Source organism: Typopeltis vanoorti, chromosome 10 (genome assembly GCF_054136105.1).
Source record: "Typopeltis vanoorti isolate ZY-2024b chromosome 10, IOZ_Tvanoo_1.0, whole genome shotgun sequence".
NCBI lineage: Eukaryota > Metazoa > Arthropoda > Arachnida > Uropygi > Thelyphonidae > Typopeltis > Typopeltis vanoorti.
In genome coordinates, this window is record NC_143558.1 from 109,929,152 (window position 1) to 109,950,908 (window position 21,757).

Consider the following 21,757-nt stretch of genomic DNA (forward strand, 5'->3'; position numbering starts at 1 on the left):
CTTTTCTTATTCCTAGCCTCTTCTCTCCATGTGAATTTATGCACATGTTTATGTCGGAACATGGTGTTAGTAATAACCAGTCCATGTCCTGAGCAGAAATCCAAAAGATATTTGCCATTATTATTAGCTTTGCTCTTTTCTCCAAATTTTCCCAAAATATTTTTGTATGTCTCACAATTATTTCCTACTCTGCTATTTAGATCCCCAACAAGGATCAACTTTTCATTTTTCATTGTGTCAGTGGCTTTTTCTAAAGCCTCAAAAAATTCCTCCACTTCTACCTTAGTAGAACCTTCTGTGGGACCAATGAGGCACAAATAAGTCTCATTGTCCAATTCCCCATTGTCATATTTGCCCACATTACTCTACTTGAGACTGACTGCCATTCAAGAAGATTAGCCTCGTATTTTGTGTTGAATACTATGGCTACTTCTTCTTTTTCTTGATTGTCATTGCCTGAATATAACATTTTGTATTTATTGCTCAGAAAGATCTCACCAGTTTTGGTCTTTTTTGTTTCAGTCACCCCAATTATGTCGATTTGGTACTTATCTAATTCCTCAGCTAGCTCCATTTCTTTGCCATTCAGGCTTCTTACATTGATAGTACCGATCTTTAACTCTGGTGATGTTGAGTTGGGGTGTGTTTTCAGATTTGTTCCAGTAGCTGACTTTTCGCTGTTCGCCCTGGTTGCCTGGCGAAAAAACAATGGGGGCCTTGTTTAACCAAGCGACGCCCCTGCCGGCATGAAATTTTGTCATGTTGTACCATCATTTTTAATTTTGTTTTAACCAATAAGAATACAATTTGGTCGGCTAAATCCCAAATTGCCAGCCCATCCTCGTTTGTTCAGTATCCAAGTAGATACCCAACAGGGTGCACCACGAGAAGGTGAGTATTGGACATTAGGTCAGAAGCCCTGGTTGGTTCTCCACATTCCTTTAAAGGCTATGTGGAGGTCTCCTCTCAGTTATACAGCTTTGACCCTTAAGCACCCCTAATTAAATATATTAAATAGTAATTAAATATCTAAACTATTTAAACAGCAATTATGTGATAACTACCATTCATTTGAGATATCCGCTCTTTTTTTTTTTTTTTAGTAGCACACCATATTTTACAAATATATAACATTTCATAAAATGGACTGCACAGTATATGCAAATCTAAGGCACGTGAATATGGTGATACACTTTTTTCTTTTTTGATATACTGAAAGATAACTTCTGTTATCACATTAAGTTGTAGGCCCTGAGTGCTAGGCTTCATGCCAATAATGCTTCGATAAAGATCAAAATGTGTCATGGTGATGACACTTATTATCCTATATATCCTATATGTAATCCTAAAGGATATGCTGTGCTTTCTAGTATAGTGAATACATGGAACAACTGCAAGTTGTTCTACCTTCTACTATCACTATACAAAAAAATGCATATTTAATGAAAATTATACTATATACTATATGCTTAGGTGTAATATGTATGAAAGTAGAATATACGTTCATGTAAAGTCTGTCATAAAAGCTATTCTTGTGAGTTATGCACTGAATTACTTTTAAAAGCAATTTCTACTTAGCTTCTATTAAAGTGCAAGCATCACTGGAGTGAAACAAGTCTAATTAAAATGCATAACACTGGTCAAGGTTACATACGAGAAGTATTCTATCAGAGACAATTAAGAAAGGGAAAATTTCTTAATTTCCCTTTTCTAGTTCTAGTTGAAAGAAGGTTCTAGCTTTAGAGTACTTCAATAAGATTCTTTACATGGATTGAAAAGAGAAAATGGCTTCTGCAAATTATTCCATTTTTTTTTTTTAATAAAATATAAATTTGATGAAGGAGGGTGAAGTTTGTGTACTACCTGAAGATATTTTAAAACTAATAAACATCCTAACATAAACAATACGTAAAAATATTCAGAATTTTAAATTATGATTATTTTTACAATATCCCTCTGGGTCTGGCTCCCAACGATGAGACCTCGATAAAGGTTGAAACTGGTCTGGGTAGTGACCCTTCCCATAATGCATAGCATCATACATCCTGTAAGGATATGGGCTTTGCATTACATCAGGTGCAAACTTGTTTGCTTACACTTGGATAAAGGATTAGACCAAGTATATATAAATTCTTGGTATCTTTAATTGATGGTATAACCAAGTGGAAACACTTTCAACAACTGTGAGTTATTACAAGCATTCTGCATAATACTGCAAGCTGCATTTGGTGAGATGGAAAAGGAAGGATTTCTAATAGGCTTGAAGGGTACATACAGATTATGCAAACCATTTCAAAGAGTTTTATGCCAACCAACAGTTGTGTTTTCTAAGTAAATATGTTCCTGAGATACAAGCTGGCCTGGTTAGCCAACAGGCTGTAGGTTAAATTCCTTTACAGCAGTGGTTGGCAACCTTTTTAATATGAAGGGCCAAATACTGCGGGTGCCATGACACTCGCGGGCACTGTGTTGCCGACTCCTCCTGATTTAAATAATTAAACTTAAAATTACAATTGGCATGAATGGTTTTGAAATGTCTTTCTAAATTACTTTTTTTAGAAATAGCCACACTATTATTGCATAATAAACAAATGCATTTGCCATTATGATTGATAACTCGCATCTGATCTGACAGATACATGCTAATTGTTAGAATGAATATTCTTTTTGTATTCGTTTTTTATTTTTATTTTTTATGGTATTTTATATTCATTCATATGTGACAAAAATATGTTGTAAATGCGAAGTAAATAAAATAATGTTAAAATTTGAAATCTCATTTTTCTTAAAAACAACTAATCAGAATTTCTAAGCCTGAAATGAGAGAAAAATGCCTGTGTCATGAGCCCTCCTAATTTTCAAATTTTATATTGCGCTCTTCATATTAAAAAGATTGCTGACCTCTGCAAGATGTGCTTTACATTTATGGAAATTACTAAGAAAAGAGGTCTGGAGCTTGCTCCACCTTTACTACAAGTTGCTCATAAGACACTACTTATGCTTGCATCCGCCAAAACTTTTAGTTTCTATATATTTGGCACGAAGCTCTTGTAGTTTCTATATTCGACTATGAAATAATGTCGAATTCAATATTCACTTAATTTGTACCATCATGTATTATATTTGTGTTTCTTTCTTTATGTTTTCTTGCATTTTAGCACATACAAGTAATGAATGTATCTCTAAGATATACTGCAAGGTATGCTGCAAAATTACCACTGCGAGCTCCAAAGCAGTTTACAATAATTTCTCTGAGGGTGCACCAAAAATTCACTAGGGGCAGCATGGCGTCCACGGGCACTGCATTGCCGAGCAATGGCCAGCAAGAGACACCTCACACACACACATGCACCCCATATATCTGAAGAAGCTTAAAAAAAGTACTATGTTTGGACTCTACAGTAGGGTTCATGGATTAACTAATAACTCTTAGCCTACCCATAGCACTTAAAGTACAACAAGTTTAAAACTTTTCACTAATGGAATTCATATTTTATATAAATAATTGAGAATTATCTTGACTGGTATATTCAGGTGGAGATGAAGTTCACTACAGAATTTTCTATTACTATTAAATATTGACTCTAGACAGCATTTATAAACATGTTTCCTAAAAAATGTGAATTCCTGCTGAATGTAAGAACAGGAATAAGGATATATCCCTATGAGTAAATGTTTAATAACTCTAAGCTTGTAGTATTAAGACTATTCATCTTTATGCACAAATTTATCTGTTTATATGATTTGCATTTTTGTGATATATATTAAAAAAAAGTGTTTCAACCGATGTCCTCAGTGATCAGGGGATTCAAGAAAAACAGGAGTTTATTGTTCTTCAATGGAAATGAACTCAAGGAGAGTGGTTCAGTAAAGAGACTTATGGCTCTTTACTTGGGTACATCTATATGACCAAAATGTCATCAATATAGTGAAGCTAAGAAGTGGATTTAACTGCTCATAAAAATTACAACTGTACACTGTTCATAAAAATTATGTAAGTCCACAGTGCAGGATGATAAGAATTTGAAATATCTGTTTTACTGAATTGACTAGAAGAGGAATAAGTGCAAAAAGATCTGAATAATAAAGATGCAAATAATAAAGATTTTGCTGTTCTCTTTTCATGGCAAATTTGAGTCTACCTAGTAAACATCTGGAAGATCTAGATGGAGCAGATAAGGGAAGCTAAGAAGTGGTCTGTAAGTAATCACTTATGGTCTGTAAGTAACCATTAAAATATGGTCTGTAAGTGGTTACTGTATTTTTTTAGGATTTTTGCTAGTTTTTCTGATATCTCCTAGATATATGGAATGGTGATAGTTTTGGTGTAATCGCTGTCTGAAACAGGTTAATTTTTTTTTTGGATATGGTGAGGATTGTAGCCACTGGTTAAGAAGGTAATGCAAATGCTGTTGATTTCAGTGGAGAGGGCATTGTTATCAGAACTAATTAATTTTGCTCTGTTTATATAGGGTTTTAAATAATAAGGGGGGTAACTATTGCTGAATGTATCTATCAGTGTGTGGGGGGGATCTGTAAATAAAGAATGCCAGAGATCTATTATGCTGGTGTGTGATCAAGATGCCTAGGAGGGGTAGACTGTTGTTGTTTACCTTCTCTAAGGTGAACTGGATTGTGGGGTGTTGACTGTTCAAATGTGTTAAAAAATGCTGAGGGCATCCAGACCATGTGGCCAAAGTGGGAACATCATCTACATAAGGCAGCCAAACAATGGGTGTGGAGAAGAATTTAAGACTTTCTCTCTGGGGTGGGAAGAAGGGAGAAGGCAGGGCACCTATATTTTCCCCTGTCTTTTCTCTGTAGAATTTTCCTTGCTAAACAAAATAGCCGAAGTTCCTGGTGATCTTAAAAAAGGGCTGAGACATCGGGAGGAAATTCATGAATAAATGAGTATCTTTAAGTGGGACATTGGTAAACCGAGAGAGACATCAAAAACTGACCATTACATCAGTGCATTGAAGTGTATTTAAAGTGGGATGATTTTTTATTTGTGACAGGATGTTGCCAGTATATTAGGAGAGTACTTTGGCTAATTTATATGTGGGTGAATCAATGCCATCCACAATTGGAAATAATGGCACATTCTGTTTGTAGATTTTTTGGTAGCCCATATGGGTGTGGAAGGATCTACAGTTGTGTGGTTTTAATTTACTCACAATTTAAACAGGCTGGGAGGTGACCTTTTAAGGAGCTTGTCAAGTATTCTGGTAAAGGATTTTTCTCCCCATAAGTTGTGTAAAAGCATGGTTAGTAAAGATGTACATGGAATAGATTTTTTTTGCTTAGAGAGTGGTGAATGGGTGGAATAGATTATCAGAATTACTTGTGAGTGCTGGGACAGTAAATGAGTTTAGGGAGAAGTATAATAGGCATTGTATGAATAATGGTTATTGTGGGTCTCCCATGATGAGTCTGGCTACATGGAGATACTCATAATAAATAAAATAAAGATAAAATAATAAAATCTTTTATTCCCTTATAGGGAATAGGCAAGGCTGTTTTAGCCCTATTGTCTTTTGGAGACTGAGTGAGTAGTTCAATCTCCACTGGTAGTTCATCAGAGATAGCTGGCCCAAAACTACCAATAATTATAAGTGGCACCTGGTGAAGAGATGGAGAAGTGTCATCATCTTATGGTCCCCTAGTACAATATGCTATTGTCTAAAATAGCATTGGTTCTACAGTTGATTTTTTTGAGTTTATGGGATGAAAAAAACACTTGCCTGTGCCAGAGATTGACTAACTTGTGAACTGGTCAAAGAGGGGGCTTAGAAATTCCTTTATTAAGCAATTACAATTGAACTTGGATTTTTCTTTGTTTGGCATAGCACTGTGGATGCTAATGTCACTTCCACTGAGCTACATAGGCTCAGTGGAAGTAAATAATAAGTAAGGAAACTATATTAAACACAACATTCAAATAATAATATTAAGTAACACGACATTAAAATATTAAGCTCAGTCTTGCAGATAATATCAATTACTAAATAAATGTGCTGCTTCAAAAGTCTAGCAAATTTAAACAGCTAAGATAATTTTCATATGAGAAATATATAAAAAGACAAAAATGGGCAGCACCTCTAAATGACCAAAACAGGAGCTAAATTTTGAAAACAGACAGGAAGACAACAGTATGTGAGTAGTAAACCATTTTACACATTTTTAGTGAAACATGACAAACATGAAAAGAGATAACCAAATAAAGTTAAGACTAGTATGGATGCAAGCTAGCTGAATAAATTTACAGAGAGAGATAGAGAAATCAGCCAAAGCATTAGATCATCAGTAGTATATAAGACAACATTCAAGTGTATCCGAGTTTTTATTTATTTATTTTTTTAATATGTGACTTCCACTCACAAAAGGTTGTAAATCTTTAGTACCATGATGGACTTCAATGGATCTTTAAATCTTTAGTACCATGATGAACTTCATAAGGATTTCATGCTATTCTTTATTAATTTTATTTTTTTTTTTAAATATTTATTTATATGTAATCTGGAACTTGCTCTAGAGACCAAACATGGGACTTTTTCAAGCCACAATAATACCAATAAGTTGGGCAGTGGTCTTGCACTGGGCAATACAATTTATTTCACACCTAGGTGGAGTAAAAATAAAACAACTGATCAAGTAAGACCACCAATATGAAATTTCTAAGGAAAAATTACATCACTAGTAGAACTACATGAAGAATGAAAATATCAGACAATAATTTGACAATGTGTAAGAAGAGTAATTTACCACGGCCTGGTCACTTATACAGGATGGGCTATGAAAGATTAACAAGATAAAGATGCAGGAAGATTCAGAAATGGCTGAGTTGTGTATCAACTTGTCTATTTCTGAATAGTTCATATTTTTTATTATAAGAGATTATAATGGTTCATACCAAGGGTTTCTAACAGTATCAATATGTGATTGGCTGAAGAGTAGCAGAAAGAAAGCTCTCTGTAACACTTGTCATTCCAGTCTCGCTTCATATAACTATCCATTTCTTTTTATGTGTTCACTCTGATGCCATAACAAGATACTCATAGCAAAATATACAGTAAGTGTTTTATATTAAATGCTTTATTTTGTCCTTATGTAATTTGTGTGTATAGTAAGTTCATCACAATTTACTTACCATTCTCAAGTGCAGTAAAGATAATTTAGTGAGCAGGAATGCTATCAAAACATGATTGATCTTATTTCAAAGAAAAAAGATCTTGCTTTACTCTCTCTTTTACGTTTGGTAATAATCCAATTGCCAGCCAAGATCAATTTTTTCTTCATGAGTTGACTTTCACATCTAGCCTATCTTGGCACAAACATACAGCTTTCTTAACCTTCAAAACACTTTGTATTCTTTTTTATTCAAAACATTATTTCTCTCCTGCACAATTCTGATGCTTTTTGAATTGCAAAACTTCCTTAAGAATGCATGATTTATTCAGATAAGGGTAATTCACTTAAAAGATGATCCAATCACTTTCTCATAGATGCTGCTCCACTGAACTAAACGTAATATTCTTCTGCTTTCCTCTTGCTGTGTTTGTTTGTACACAGCAAGTTGTCAGTCATGTTTATACATGTACAAACATCTGTACACAACTCAGCTCCAAACTTATCAAAGCAGCATTTCATCCTCTATTCTTTGGACCAGCCTTCCTCATACTATTTTATCTCAGTGAATACAATCCTACAACTTTTCAAAATACACATTAATGGATTCCTTCTTTCTTTACTTTAGGCACTTGTCCACACACAACACTAAGATTATTATCCTCTTTGTATGTGTGTGTGTGTGTTGTAATATAAAGAAAAAAGAAACATGCACAGACAAATTGAACTGTGTCCTGAAGCCAAGGGTAGTATTTCAGAATTGAAGACAAAAACTAGGTCTGATTATTCTTATGACAACTACAGTTGTTGCTGCCATTGTTTTAACTCAAACAGCTATTGATTTGTTATTTAGTATTAATCCTGTGTTTGTTTGAAGTTTTTTTAAATCAAAAAGATCTCTGATGTTCTCAAAGTTATGCACATTCCTCCTGGGCACAGAAAACAGTGGTAGATTTATTTCATTTTTCTCTTTCAGTTATTTTTTGGGGACAAATATGTAATCAAAACTGGTATATAATCATTGCAACATCATTCAATATGTGTATGCAGAGAGCATTAAAAGCAATGTTTGAAGAGAATTACAATGTTTACAGGTTCTAAAGCTTAGAAGAATCTCAAATCATTAATTCAAAAAAAAAAAATTCCATCCCACATGCACAATGTTTCCTTCTAGGTATCAGATTTAAGAACATCATTAGCAGGGCTTATAAAGCATACTATATCATATGCTAAAGCAACAGTTCAATAACTCTGGATGTAAAATTATCTAATATAAAAGTTTAACAAACACCTAAGCAAGTTATAGAATTATATACTGTACCTTAGGATTAACTATAAGTTCCATGTCTAAGCCTCCTTCCTTTACCAAGCATGCAATAGATCTCAGTTTAATCCAAAGATTATTAGTATTGAAGATTCTATTTAAAGAAAAAATGAATGAGTTTAGCATTAATTTGTATAAATAACTGGTATTTGATACATCACACATTACAGAAAATAAGTTATAGAAATTAAGTTAATTTCTTCTTTTTACTTAACCATACTTAATGATTGATCTATTTCAATTCATTTTATTGCATCAGAGGAATTTTTCCAAGAAATTTTTCTAAGGATATAAATAAAATAGTAAACCACAAAACCTGACTTTCAACTATTATTTGATATAGAAAAAGCATTACTTTGAAATCTTGATAGCAGCAACAGAGTGACATGAAATGAATACAGAAAATGAAGGGCCACATCAATAATCCCCACTCCTAGCATATAAGAGTACATGTTTCAAAGCTATGATTAATATGTACTGTATGCCTTCAATCTATCCTTCTGAAACATGCTTTTGTTGCTCATTAGTCATGCGAGCTACTGATCATGGAATTACTGCCTATTACCATATCCTGTTATGACTTTTTTTTGCTTTCTGAACCCTCCATTACTTCATGTGTTTTGTTTCCTTTTCTGCAATGATATGTAATTTGCCAACTAATTCTGTATTCTTTCCAATTACTATGTAGCACTGTGAATCACTTAATGACTCACTCTTTGAAATTTCCAACGCTGTGCTGCTCTTTCTTCTGTTTTTTTTTCTTCCTATTTTTTTCATATTACCTTTCTCATGCTCTCTCTCTCACACCGCTATTGTTTACTACGATTATTGTAGTTGTCACAAACTACAATAATCGTAGTTTCAAAAATGTATAGAAAACACACATTTTGTTCATAGGACCATCAAATTAAATACAAAACCTCCTAGTTTTATAATTTTTATTTTAATTCTAGCCTTATCTTTCTCTATATAAGACTGAAAAGTAAGGATGATAATACACAACCTTATCTTGTTATTTTTTCCCCCCTTTACCTCTGCAGCTGCTTCATTTTCCTGTAACCTTATCTGTATTTTCAGGTTGATATAATATTTCTTAACCAGCTTTTTATTTCTCCAGTAGATTCCAATTTCTTTCATTATCTGAAAAAGCTTGGTTTTGTTCTACTGCATATTATTGAATATCTTTTTCAAATCTATCAAGGCAATGTATGTATTTTTTTTTTATGATGACCCCACAACATGAAAGTGTCACAGGACCTATAATACAACAGTGCCATGCATGAATTAAGTTTTTATGGAGAAAGTAGTAATCTACTGATATATTTCTTAAAGAGTTGGAGCAGTGGGGAAAAACAATATTGGTAGGAGGGTGATTGCTTCAAAGAATAGGGATAGATGGAATGAAGGATGGTAATGAGAAGTCTGTTTGGTATGCTCGAAGTTGGACAGTGTATGGGTGTTGATCAGTGGCTGTTTTAGTTCTTACATGGTCAGAAGAGAGTGTAGGAATGATGGTGGCCAGTTCAGATGAGCAATGCCCACCAAAGTAACTATAGACAAGCACAGCACAGAAACATAACACCTATGGGAAAGAGACTGAAGGAAGTCATCTACTAAGCAGGTCACCCTCTTCTGTATATCATTAAGAATTCTTAGGAAGAAATTCTGAACTGAGACTTAGAAAGTGTTAGGAGTTGAGCAGAAGAAAAGTAATGTTTTGAACAGAAAAGAACACCAAGGTTTTTAGACACTGAGGAGGCTCTGTGTAATATATTTGTGTCAAGTTAAACTGAATGTGACAGTCATCCCAAGAAGAGAAAGCTGATCTTGAAAGGAAACTGGAACATTATCAAAAGTAAGTGGGAGTGATGAAGGATCTTTTTTTATGGCATTGAAATTTACTAAGTTATCTTCACCCCATTTGAGGATGTTGAGGAGATCATTGTTTAAGTCAATGGTTAGGGAAGATCTTGAGGCTTCTATCATTTGAACACTACAGGGTTTCTCAAAAAGTAGAAGAATGAAGAGAATTGTGATAGGCAAAACTGTGAACGGGATGATCAAGAAATTTGATAAAAGGGAAGCCATCTACCAAGACACACAATGAATGATCAGCGAGGATTCTGGCAATCAAATCCCAAAGTGCAGGAGGGAGGCTATGAAATGATAGTTTGTTTAGGAGGCCTCAATGATAGACAAAATTGAATGCCTTTGCATTCTTAAGCTTCACAACATGGATTTCTCAATCTTTCTATGGCCTGTGTTCATAAGAGGGTGAGATTAGCAAGGAGGTCAGCTGTAGAATGACAATGGCAAAATTCATATTAGTGATCACTAATTAATTGATGAGTTCCAGGTAGTGAAGAAGCTGGTTTTTGATAACCTTCTCCATCACTTCTGAAAGTACTGAGGTGAGAACAATAGGATGATAATTAGAAGGCTGGCTTTTGTCCGCCTTTTTAGGTACAGGCTGAATGAAGGCATACTTCCATGCTGTTGGATGGATACTAGTTGAATATGATAGGCGATACACATCTATTCCTAGTTTTCCAGTTAGGTAATTCATTGACTACTCTTTTAATTCCTTAGAAGTTCCAGTAACTGTAGTGTGAGACTTTCTTTCTCAACTTTATCTATCTCTGCTCATTTTTTCTCCATTATATGTCTTCAAGAATATTCCTTTCATCTTTCTGCTATCTGTTTGTTATCAGTAAATAAGTTTGCACTTTTTTTTTCTCATACCACTTTACTATTTGTTTGGGGATCATAGGTGTATATATATAGCAATTATCTCATGTGTATTCAACTTCCTTCTTTCATTCAATTTTTCTTTGCTCTTTTTGAAATCTTTCATAATCTTATCCTTGAGTCTCTAATACTGTTACTTTCCTTTTCTAGTCTTCTTTTTTCTTGATTATTTCATTCTTCTATTGAATTAAGTATCCCAACTGTAAACCACAGCTTCTTACAACTGCAGGAAATGAAGGATTACAAATGCTGATTTTTAGTGGAACCTGTGGCATAGTAATTAAATAATAAAGCAACACGTAAAAACCACAGTGATATCTTTAATTAGCAAAGGGACAGATATTTCATAGTATAATTAATAGTACATCTTCAGTGTCTGTAACAGTAATAGGAATACAAGCAAAACGTTCAGTGGATCACCTATTAAAATACAATTGTTACCGCGTGCTAGGAAATAATAAAAATTACAAATTTAATCTATTAAGATAAATGATTTTTTACATAAGATAAAAGTCTCCCAGATCTTTGAGAGAGACATACAGTCATTTCTATTTAAATTTGGTCAGTGTAAGATAGTTTCACAACTTTTTTGAATAAGCGTTCATATTTGAATCTGCATCTATGGAGGAGAGCTGCTTTATCCCACTGGACACTATGAGTAGAGTCAACACTGTGCTGCGCCAGACCAGACTTCAGAGGTTTGTTATAATCAATATAATATTGATGTTCCTTTATTCTTTTTTCCAAAGAACAGTTAGTTTGTCCAAAATAAAAGACATCGCATTCGCAAGGTATTTGGTAAACGCCATCCAAAGATAGAGAAGACAGTTTATTCTTTGTAGAAGGTAATAAAGAAGAAATTTTGTTGATAAGAATATATGTTTAAATCAATTGATACTTTTTTAGAATTCTACCTATAGGTTCTGAGATTCCTGGAATGTACGGAATAGGAACTCTGCAGACTGTTGAAGAAACTGTAGTTGTTGGAACATAGGAATCAAGTATCTATTAGATTTGATTGGAATTGTAATCATTTGATTCCATTAACTTTTTAATGATGGAAAGTTCTTGTTGTAAGATTATTGGGAAAGAGCAAACTTTATGTGCTCTATGAATTAGAGATTTAAGAATGCCAAATTTTTGAGACGTTGTGCGCAGACTTTTTGTGAATGTATCTGCCAGTAAATGTGGGTTTTCGAAAGACGCTTGTAGATAAGGTACCAGAAGATGTTCTAGTAAGGAGGATGTCCAAAAATGGTAAAGTACCAGAGTTTTCTTTTTCCATAATGAATTGGATGCGTGGGTGAAGGTTATTTATCTGTTGTAGAAAAGTGGAAAGTTCATCTTCAGTATGTGGCCAAACAGCAAAAACATCATCGACGTAACGGTATCAAAGAGATGGTTGAGCATGAATGGATGAGAACATAGTATCTTCGAATTGTTTCAAATGGTAATTTGCCAAAGGTGGAGACAGAGGGCTACCCATGGCAGTACCTTCAATTTGTTTGTAGATTTTGTTTTTCCAATTGAAATAATCTGAGTGGATGACATATTTGAATATCCTTGCGATATCTGAAGGGTAATCTTCATATAAAGAATTGACTGTGTTGGTTAATGGGATATTGGTGAACAGAGAAATGATGTCAAAACTGACTAATATTTGTGAATTAATAGGATTACTGTGATCTCTTTAAGAAAATACAATACAATATCCATTTCTAAGGCTGATAAAGGAAAAGCTATTGTAATCATGAATAAGACTGACTATGAGACAATTATATTAAAAGTATCCAGCCTATTAGAAGATGCCACGACCTACCAAGAGATCACACATAATCCTACTAATTCACAAATTAAACAATTAAATAAATTACTTGATGAGGTTATAAGTTGGAATCCTAACTATGTGGATAAAATACACACCTACTTTGGAAGAACTCCTCGTCTTTATGGACTCCCAAAAATCCATAAAGAAGGCTGTCCTATACGACCTATTGTAAATTGCACTGATTCTCCAACTTATCGGATTGCAAAAGTATTATCACATTCCTTAAGTGCTCTCACTGGTCATTTCAGATCCTATATAAAAAACTGAACAGATTTTCTTGAAAAAATCAAGGATATTAAAATTACAGATTCTGAAATATTAGTCAGTTTTGACATCATTTCTCTGTTCACCAATATCCTATTAACCGACACACTCAATTCTTTATATGAAGATTACCCTCCAGATATCGCAAGGATATGCGAATATGTCATCCACTCAAGTTATTTCAGTTGGATAAACAAAATCTACAAACAAATTGAAGGTACAGCCATGGGTAGCCCTCTGTCTCCACCTTTGGCAAACTACTATTTGAAACAATTCGAAGATACTATGTTCTCATCCATTCATGCTCAACCATCTCTTTGATACCGTTACGTCGATGACGTTTTTGCTGTTTGGCCACATACTGAAGATGAACTTTCTAAGTTCATCTTCAGTAGGTAGAATTCTAAAAAAGTATCAATTGATTCCAACATATATTCTTATCAACAAAATTTCTTCTTTATTACCTTCTACAAAGGATAAACTGTCTTCTCTATCTTTGGATGGCATTTATCAAATACCTTGCGAATGCGATGTCTCTTATTTTGGACAAACTAACCGTTCTTTGGAAAAAAGAATAAAAGAACATCAATATTATATTGATTATAACAAACCTCTGAAGTCTGGTCTGGCGCAGCACAGTATTGACTTTACTCATAGTGTCCAGTGGGATAAAGCAGTTCTCCTCCAATATGCAGATTCAAATATGAACGCTTATTCAAAGAAAGTTGCGAAACTATCTTACACCAACTGAATTTAAATAGAAATGACTGTATGTCTCTCTCAAAGATCTGGAGACTTTTATCTTATGTAAAAAACCATTTATCTTAATAGATTAAATTTGTAATTTCTATTATTTCCTAGCACGCGGTAACAATTGTATTTTAATAGGTGATCCACCGAACATTTTACTTGTATTCCATTCCTATTACTGTTACAGACACCGAAGATGTACTATTAATTTTAGTACAAAATATCTGTCCTTTTACTAATTAAAGATATCACTGTGGATTTTACGTTGCTTTATTATTTGATTATAAATGCTGATATTCCCACATATGGTGTTTTCATTTTGGTCCTGCAAAAATAAAAAATAAAGTATATTACCTACTACAAAACCATTTTTTTAAAAATCAAACAATCTTTCTCCTCTTTCTTCTTCCAACTTAGTCAAAATAATCTAGTTTCTTCACATTTGCTGTCCTCTACAACCAATGTATTAAAATCTCCCATTATACAAATTAAGGGGATATTAAATCTAACATCATTTCAAAGCCAAATACAGAAACTATAAATGTTTTGTGTGAAAACTGACCAGAGAGCTTGTGGGAATACACCACCGCCACAATACTACGAGTTGTCCTAGCTGAATCCTATAGGAAGTGATGAACGCTCAAAGTGTCCATATATTCGCCTCCCATTGGTTCATTTTGATAAGGTTTCACTAGTCTGACGACTGTTTCAAACTCATTGGTTTTCATCAGAGACTAGGCAAAAACCTCCTAAGAGAGCAAAAACTCTCAGTGCTAAGGAACTTGAAGCATTGGAAAGGTGTATTTTCTGTAAGCGAACTCTGGGTCAGTGCATAAAGTATTTACTAAAATAAAGAGCCAAAAGACTTCATTTTGAAAAAGCAAAATTATATAAATTAAGTAGATATTAAATCGAACATCATTTCAAAGTTGAATACAGAAACTATAAAAGTTTCATGCAATTTTGTGCGAAAATTGACCAGAGAGCTTGCAGGAATAAACTGCCACCACACTACGAGTTGCCCTAGCCGAACCTTATAGGAAGTGCTGAACGCTCAAAGAGCCTGTATACCTCCCATTATAATTAAACTGTTTTTATTTTAACTGATGTCATTAGTTCCTCTTGATCATATCCTTCTTTTATCTCATAAACTTCAAAGTTATTTATTGGCATGCACTTGAATTATGACAAGATCCACTGGAATTACTGTTAAGGCTGTCATCAATACTCTGCCATTCAGGTGGTAAGTATTTTTTTACTCCCCCACCCCCAATCTTTTCTTAGTGCTAAACCTCTCGCCTGCCATAGATGATTCTATAGTCACAACTCTAGTAAATAAAACCTTCCTTCCATCTGGTTTCAATAACTCCTAGAATTCCTACATCTTTTATCCTTGCTTATTCTTACAATTTCTAATTTTCTTACTTCTGACATTGTTCTCATATTCCAAGCTCTAATCTGCATTGGTACTTCTTCCCTCTTTCGGTATACTGTTTCTCTCACTAGATAAGTTCTGAATTTTTTTCTCATTTTTTCTATTATGGACATACATAGTATTTTGACTAGAGATTTTTCATTCTTCTGTCCCATTAAACAGGCACTATGAACTCACGATCAAAGTAAGACATTTTTTCCTCCACAGTAAGAGACTTTAGTAAATAGTACAGTAGTTTTCTCTTACTTTCTCTTAGCAGAACAATCTTCACCCATAGGGATACTATGACAGGAATATATATTCTTTATGTACTTTGCCCATTTCATTGTGGGTTGCCTTCCCATTATACTGAGGCAGATGACTTCTTTTTAACAACCAAGTGAAAATAACTGATTAAAATATAACCACAGACACAGGAGGCCTGCGATCATTTTGTTATTTATAATGATTGCATTTACTGAAGGCAGTGCTTAAGGATCAAAGCTGTTTAAACGAGAGGAGACTTCCACACAGCTTTTAAATGAGTGCAGAGAACCGACCAAGGCTTCTGACCTAATACCCAATCTCACCTTCTCGTCGTGCACCCAGTTAGGTATCTACCTGGATACTAAACAAATGAGGATGGGATAGCAATTTGGGATTTAGCCAACCAAATTATATTGTTATTGGCTTAAACCACAATATAAAATGTTGATACAACATGACAGAATTTCATGGAAGCTGGGGCATTGCCCGGTTAAACAAGGCCAATGTTGTTTTCTCCAGGGAACCAGGGAGAACAGCAAAAAGTCAGTTACTGAAACAAATCCTAAAACACAACCCAACTCAACATCACAAGAGCTTCAAGATCGGTACTATAAGAAGCCTGAATGGCAAGAAATGGAGCTAGAGGAATTGGATAAGTACCAGATTGACATAATAGGGGTGACTGAAACAAAAAAATGCAAAATCTGGTGAAATATTTCTTAGCAATAAATACAAAATGTTATATTCAAGCAATGACAATCAAAGAAAAGAAGAAGTAGCCATAGTATTCAACACTAAATACGAGACTAATCTTCTTTAATGGCAGGGAATATCAAGTAGAGTGATGTGGGCAAATATCAAAATGGGGAACTGGACAATGAGACTTATTTGTGTCTATGGTCCCACAGACGGTTCTACTAAGGTAGAAGTGGAGGAAATTTTTGAGGCTTTAGAGAAAGCAACTGACACATTGAAAAAGGAGAAGTAGGTCCTTCTTGGGGATCTAAATAGCAGAGTAGGAAATGATTGTCAGACAAAGAAAAATATTTTGGGAAAATTTGGAGAAAAGAGCAAAGCTAATAATAATGGCAAATACCTGTTGAATTTCTGCAGTCTAAGGACATAGACTGGTTAATAACAGAATGTTCAAACATAAAAATGTGCACAAATTCACATGGAGAGAAGAGGAAAGGAATAAGAAAAGTCTCACTGACTATGTTATTGTTGATAGTAATGTTTTCTCAATGGTTCAGGACACAAGAGTGTATAGAGGATTTGATATTGGAAGTGATCATTTAGTCTTGAGCAGGATAAAATTGAATTTCATATTGAAAAGAATAACATGCAAGAAAGTTTTAAATTGAATAAAAGTTGACCAACTCTCAGGTGTGAACTATAGACAAAAATACACAAACATTATTCAAGAAAAAAATTAAAGAGTTTGAGAACAGGAACCAAACCCTGAAAATTCAGTGGCAAGCCCTGAAGAAAATATTGACTGATTCAGTCAGAGAGGCTTGCAGTGAAGTTGTCTACAAGGATAGAAAAATTAGGACTCCATGGAGGACACAGGAAGCTACAGAGGCAGATCTGTAGCTTCCTGTGTCCTTGGCAAATAAAATAAAATTTCCTTGGCAAATAAGTCAGCTTGTGCTCTTATAGAATAAAGAGACAAATGTAAGAAAGCTAAACACTGTATAAAACTAGCTAAACAAATGTCATGGGATGAGTTTGGTAAGAATATAGAAATATCAAGAAGGTGGCAAGATATTCTGGCGATTGTGGAATAAGCTCAGAAATGGAGGAAAGAGTGCTGTAAAAGGAATTAGAGTGATAAAGGTGACATGAAAACTGGAGAAAAAGATATCCTTAATGTAAGGAGTAATTACTCCGAAATATTGCTAAATGAAACAATCAGTGGAGAGCACAGTGATAAAAAACACTGATCAGGCATGCAATCAGGGATATATATATCCATAACTGAAGTAGAATAAGCCATCAAAAGCCTGAAATGTGGAAAGGCAGCTGGAGTAGATGATATTCAACCAGAAATGCTCAAGTATGGAGGTATAAAAGTCTTACAGTGGCTGCACTGCATAATTTAGAAGGCCTGGACAGAGGTACGAATTCCAGATGATTGGAATAGAGCTCTCATAGTACCCATATATAAAAAGGAAAATAAAACTGAATGTGAGAATTACAGAGGTATTTCCCTACTGAGTGTTCCTGGCAAGATCTATGCAAGTATACTTGAGAAACGATTGAGAAGAATTGTGGAAGGAAAGATTGGTGAAGAACAAGCCGGATTCAGGCCAAACAGAGGCTGTCTGGATCAGATTTTATCTTTACAACAAATAGTTGAGAAATCTGTATTTAAATTTTGTAGATCTGGAAAAGGCACACAACAAAGTAGCAGGGGCGAATGCTGGTCTTGAAATTCCTGCTTACTACTGTTATCATTCAGGGAATGAGAGGTGTGATTGAAGTCTGATTAGCAGAATAATGAATTACTGACCATTTAAAACTATATACAGGTAACCCTCGTATAATGCAGATGTTAGGGTCTGCAGAAATGCTGTGTTATATAAATCGCGTTATGCGAGCATCAGATCACATAGAAAAAGTAGGGTTATGTTTCGAAATTGTTTTTTTTTTTTTTTTAATTATATAAACAACAATGGCATATCCAACAAAAATATATTTTTATTTAATTCTGGTAATTCATGTAAGTTAAGAAAACATAAACTATGAAACAAATACATACTATAAAAGTATAAAAATTACAAATGGCACTTAAAATTCATTGTACATGCACATTGCGCATAAATGTTTTAGGCAAAATAAAATAGTGCATATTTTATTCGTTCATAGCACGAGGATTTGAGGATTGCTTAATAAACACTGGTTTTGTCGTGTAATCACCTGATGCATTACTACAAAACAGTATAGTAATTCTCTAAGAGGAGACCTCCACATAGCCTTTAAAGGAATGCGGAGAACTGACCAGGGCTTCTGACCTAATGTCCAATCCTCACCTTTTCGTGGTGCACCCTGTTGGGTATCTACTTTGATACTGAAAGAACGAGGATGGGCTGGCAATTTGATTTTGGCCGACAAAATTGTATTCTTATTGGTTAAACCAAAATAAAAAATGATGGTACAACATGACAAAATTTCATGAAGGCTGGGGTGTCGCCCGGTTAAACAAGGCCCCCGTTGTTTTCGCCAGGGAACCAGGGCGAACAGCGAAAACTCGGCTACTGGAACAAATTTGAAAGCACACCCCAACTCAACATCACCAGAGTTAAAGATCAGTACTATCAATCAACATAAGAAGCCTGAATGGCAAAGAAATGCAGCTAGCCAAGGAAATAGATAAGTACCAGATTGACATAATAGGGATGACTGACACAAAAAAGAGAAAAACTGGTGAGATCTTTCTGAGCAATAAATACAAAATGTTATATTCAGGAAATGACAATCAAGGAAAAAAGGAGTAGCCATAGTATTCAACACAAAATACGAGGCTAATCTTCTTGAATGGCAGGAAGTCTCGAGTGATGTGAGCAAAATATCTGAATGGGGAATTGGACAATGAGACTTATTTGTGCCTATGGTCCCACAGCAGCTTCTACTAAGGTAGAAGTGGAGGAATTTTTTGATGCTTTAGAAAAAGCAACTGACACAATGAAAAAGGAAAAGCTGGTCCTTGTTCTGGATCTAAACAGTAGAGTAGGAAATGATTGTCAGACATACAGAAATATTTGGGGAAAATTTGGAGAAAAGAGCAAAGCCAATAATAATGGCAAATACCTGTTGGATTTCTTCCCAGGACATGGACTGGTTATTACTAACACCATGTTCCAACATAAAAATGTGCACAAATTCACATGGAGAGAAGAAGCAAGGAATAAATAAAATCTTGTTGACTATGTTATTGTTGATAGTGATGTTTTCCCTGGTGCAGGACACCAGAATGTACAGAGGATTTGAAATTGAAAGTGATCACTATTTAGTCTTGAGCAGGATAAAATTGAATTTCATAATGAAAAGAATAACATGTAAGAAAGTTTTAAAGAGAATAAAAGTTGAGCAGCTCTCAGATGTGAACTGTAAAATAAAATACACAAAGATTATTGAAGAAAAAATGAAAGAGTTTGAGAACAGGGACCAAACGTTGGAGATTCAGTGGCAAGTCTTGAAGAAAACCCTGATTGATTCAGCCAGAGAGGCATGTGGTGAGGTAGTCTGCAAAGATAGAAAAATCAGAACGCCATGATGGAAACAGGAAGTTAAGGAGGCAGTGAAGGAAAAGAAGAAAGCATATCAAAAGTTCCTGGCAAATAAGGCAGCTTTTGCTCTTAGAGAATACAGAGACAAATGTAAGAAAGCGAAACACTGTGTAAAACTAGCTAAACAAAATCATGGGAGTACTTTGGCAAGAACATAGAAAATAAATATCAAGAAGGTGGTAAGATATTATGGAGGTTGTTGAAGAAGCTTAGAAATGGAGCAAAGAGTGCTGTAAAAGGAGTTAGAGATGATAAAGGTGACATGAAAATAGTAGAAAAAGATATCCTTGAAGTATGGAGTAATTACTTCAAAAAATTAATAATGAAATAAGCAGTGATAGCACAGTGGTAAAAAACAGTGACCAGGCATGCAGTCAGGAATATATATATATATATACTTGAAGTAGAAAAAGCAATCAAAGGCTTGAAATGTGGAAAGGCAGCAGGAGTAGATGATATTTGACCAAAAATGTTGAAGTATTGTGGTATAAAAGTCTTACAGTGGCTGCACTGCATAGTTCAGAAAGCCTGGACAGAGGGACGAATTCCCGATGATTGGAGTAGAGCTCTCATAGTACCCATATATAAAAAAGGAAATAAAACTGCATGTGAGAATTACAGAGGTATTTCTCTACTGAGTGTTCCTGGCAAGATCTATGCAAGTATACTTGAGAAATGGTTGAGAAGAATTGTGGAAGAAAAGCTTGGTGAAGAAAAAAAGCTGGATTCAGGCCAAATAGAAGCTGTAAGGATCAGATCTTCACTTTGCAACAAATAGTTGAGAAAGCATGGTAATATAACAAAGATCTGTATTTAAGTTTTGTCGATCTGAAAAAGGCATATGACAAGGTGCCAATGGGGCATTATATCAAGCAATACTTAGTCTTGATTTGAATTTTTAGTCTGCAGTTAGAATTGAAGGAGGTACAGGAAGATGGTTTAATGTTAAATCTGGTGTGAGACAAGGATGTACATTATCCCCTCTGTTATTTATTATCTATATGGATCACATTATGAAGGAAAGTGGTATTAAACATGATATCAGAATTGGAGATGTTAATGTCAACTCTTTGCTTTATGCGGACGATGTTATACTTCTAAATAAATCTGCTACAAGTTTGCAAGATTCCCTGACTAAATTGAATAACTGTTGTAATAGATATGGTATGAAAGTCAGCATTAAAAAAAAAAGACAATGAAAATAGGTAGAATCGTTGAAAATATCAACTGTGTTGTGAATGGAGAACCTGTGGAACAAGTAAAACATTTCAGCTACTTATCCACGATTTTTAGTGAAGATGGTAAATTAAATATGGAAATAGACAACAGAATCAACAATGCTGGTATAGTAGAAAGTCAATTTAATAAATTCGTATAGAATAAGGGAGAAATTAGTCAGAACACTAAATTAGCTGTATACAAGACAGTGTTCAAACCAGTTTTAACTTATGGATCTGAGAACTGAGGCAGAAGTAAAACACTTGACCAAAGACTAGAGACCGCAGATAATGAGAGTCCTGAGAAAGATTAGAGGCGTGAACAGACGGCATCAATGGCAATATCATATTAAAAAAGACAATATTAGGAAAGAACAGCATCCAGGAATGCATTAGCAGAGCTAATTTCGGGTGGTATGGTCACTTAAACAGAATGGGCGAGAAAAGATTAGCAAAACAAGTGTTCTCTGCCAGGTTGGCAGAAAACGACCCAGAGGACGGCCAAGATATAGGTGGACTGATACG

At 34.5% G+C, this 21,757-nt stretch overlaps 1 protein-coding gene across 2 annotated transcripts in view; it reads right to left on the reverse strand.

The window, feature by feature from the left end:
* Positions 1-21,757, reverse strand: part of UGP (UDP-glucose pyrophosphorylase) — a 243,987-nt gene that overhangs the window by 63,382 nt on the left and 158,848 nt on the right. For both annotated transcript variants that reach the window (XM_090398780.1, XM_090398779.1), the window contains exon 11: positions 8,450-8,546. In XM_090398780.1, the coding sequence (XP_090254906.1) occupies positions 8,450-8,546 (97 nt within the window). The remainder of the gene's footprint in view (positions 1-8,449; positions 8,547-21,757) is intronic.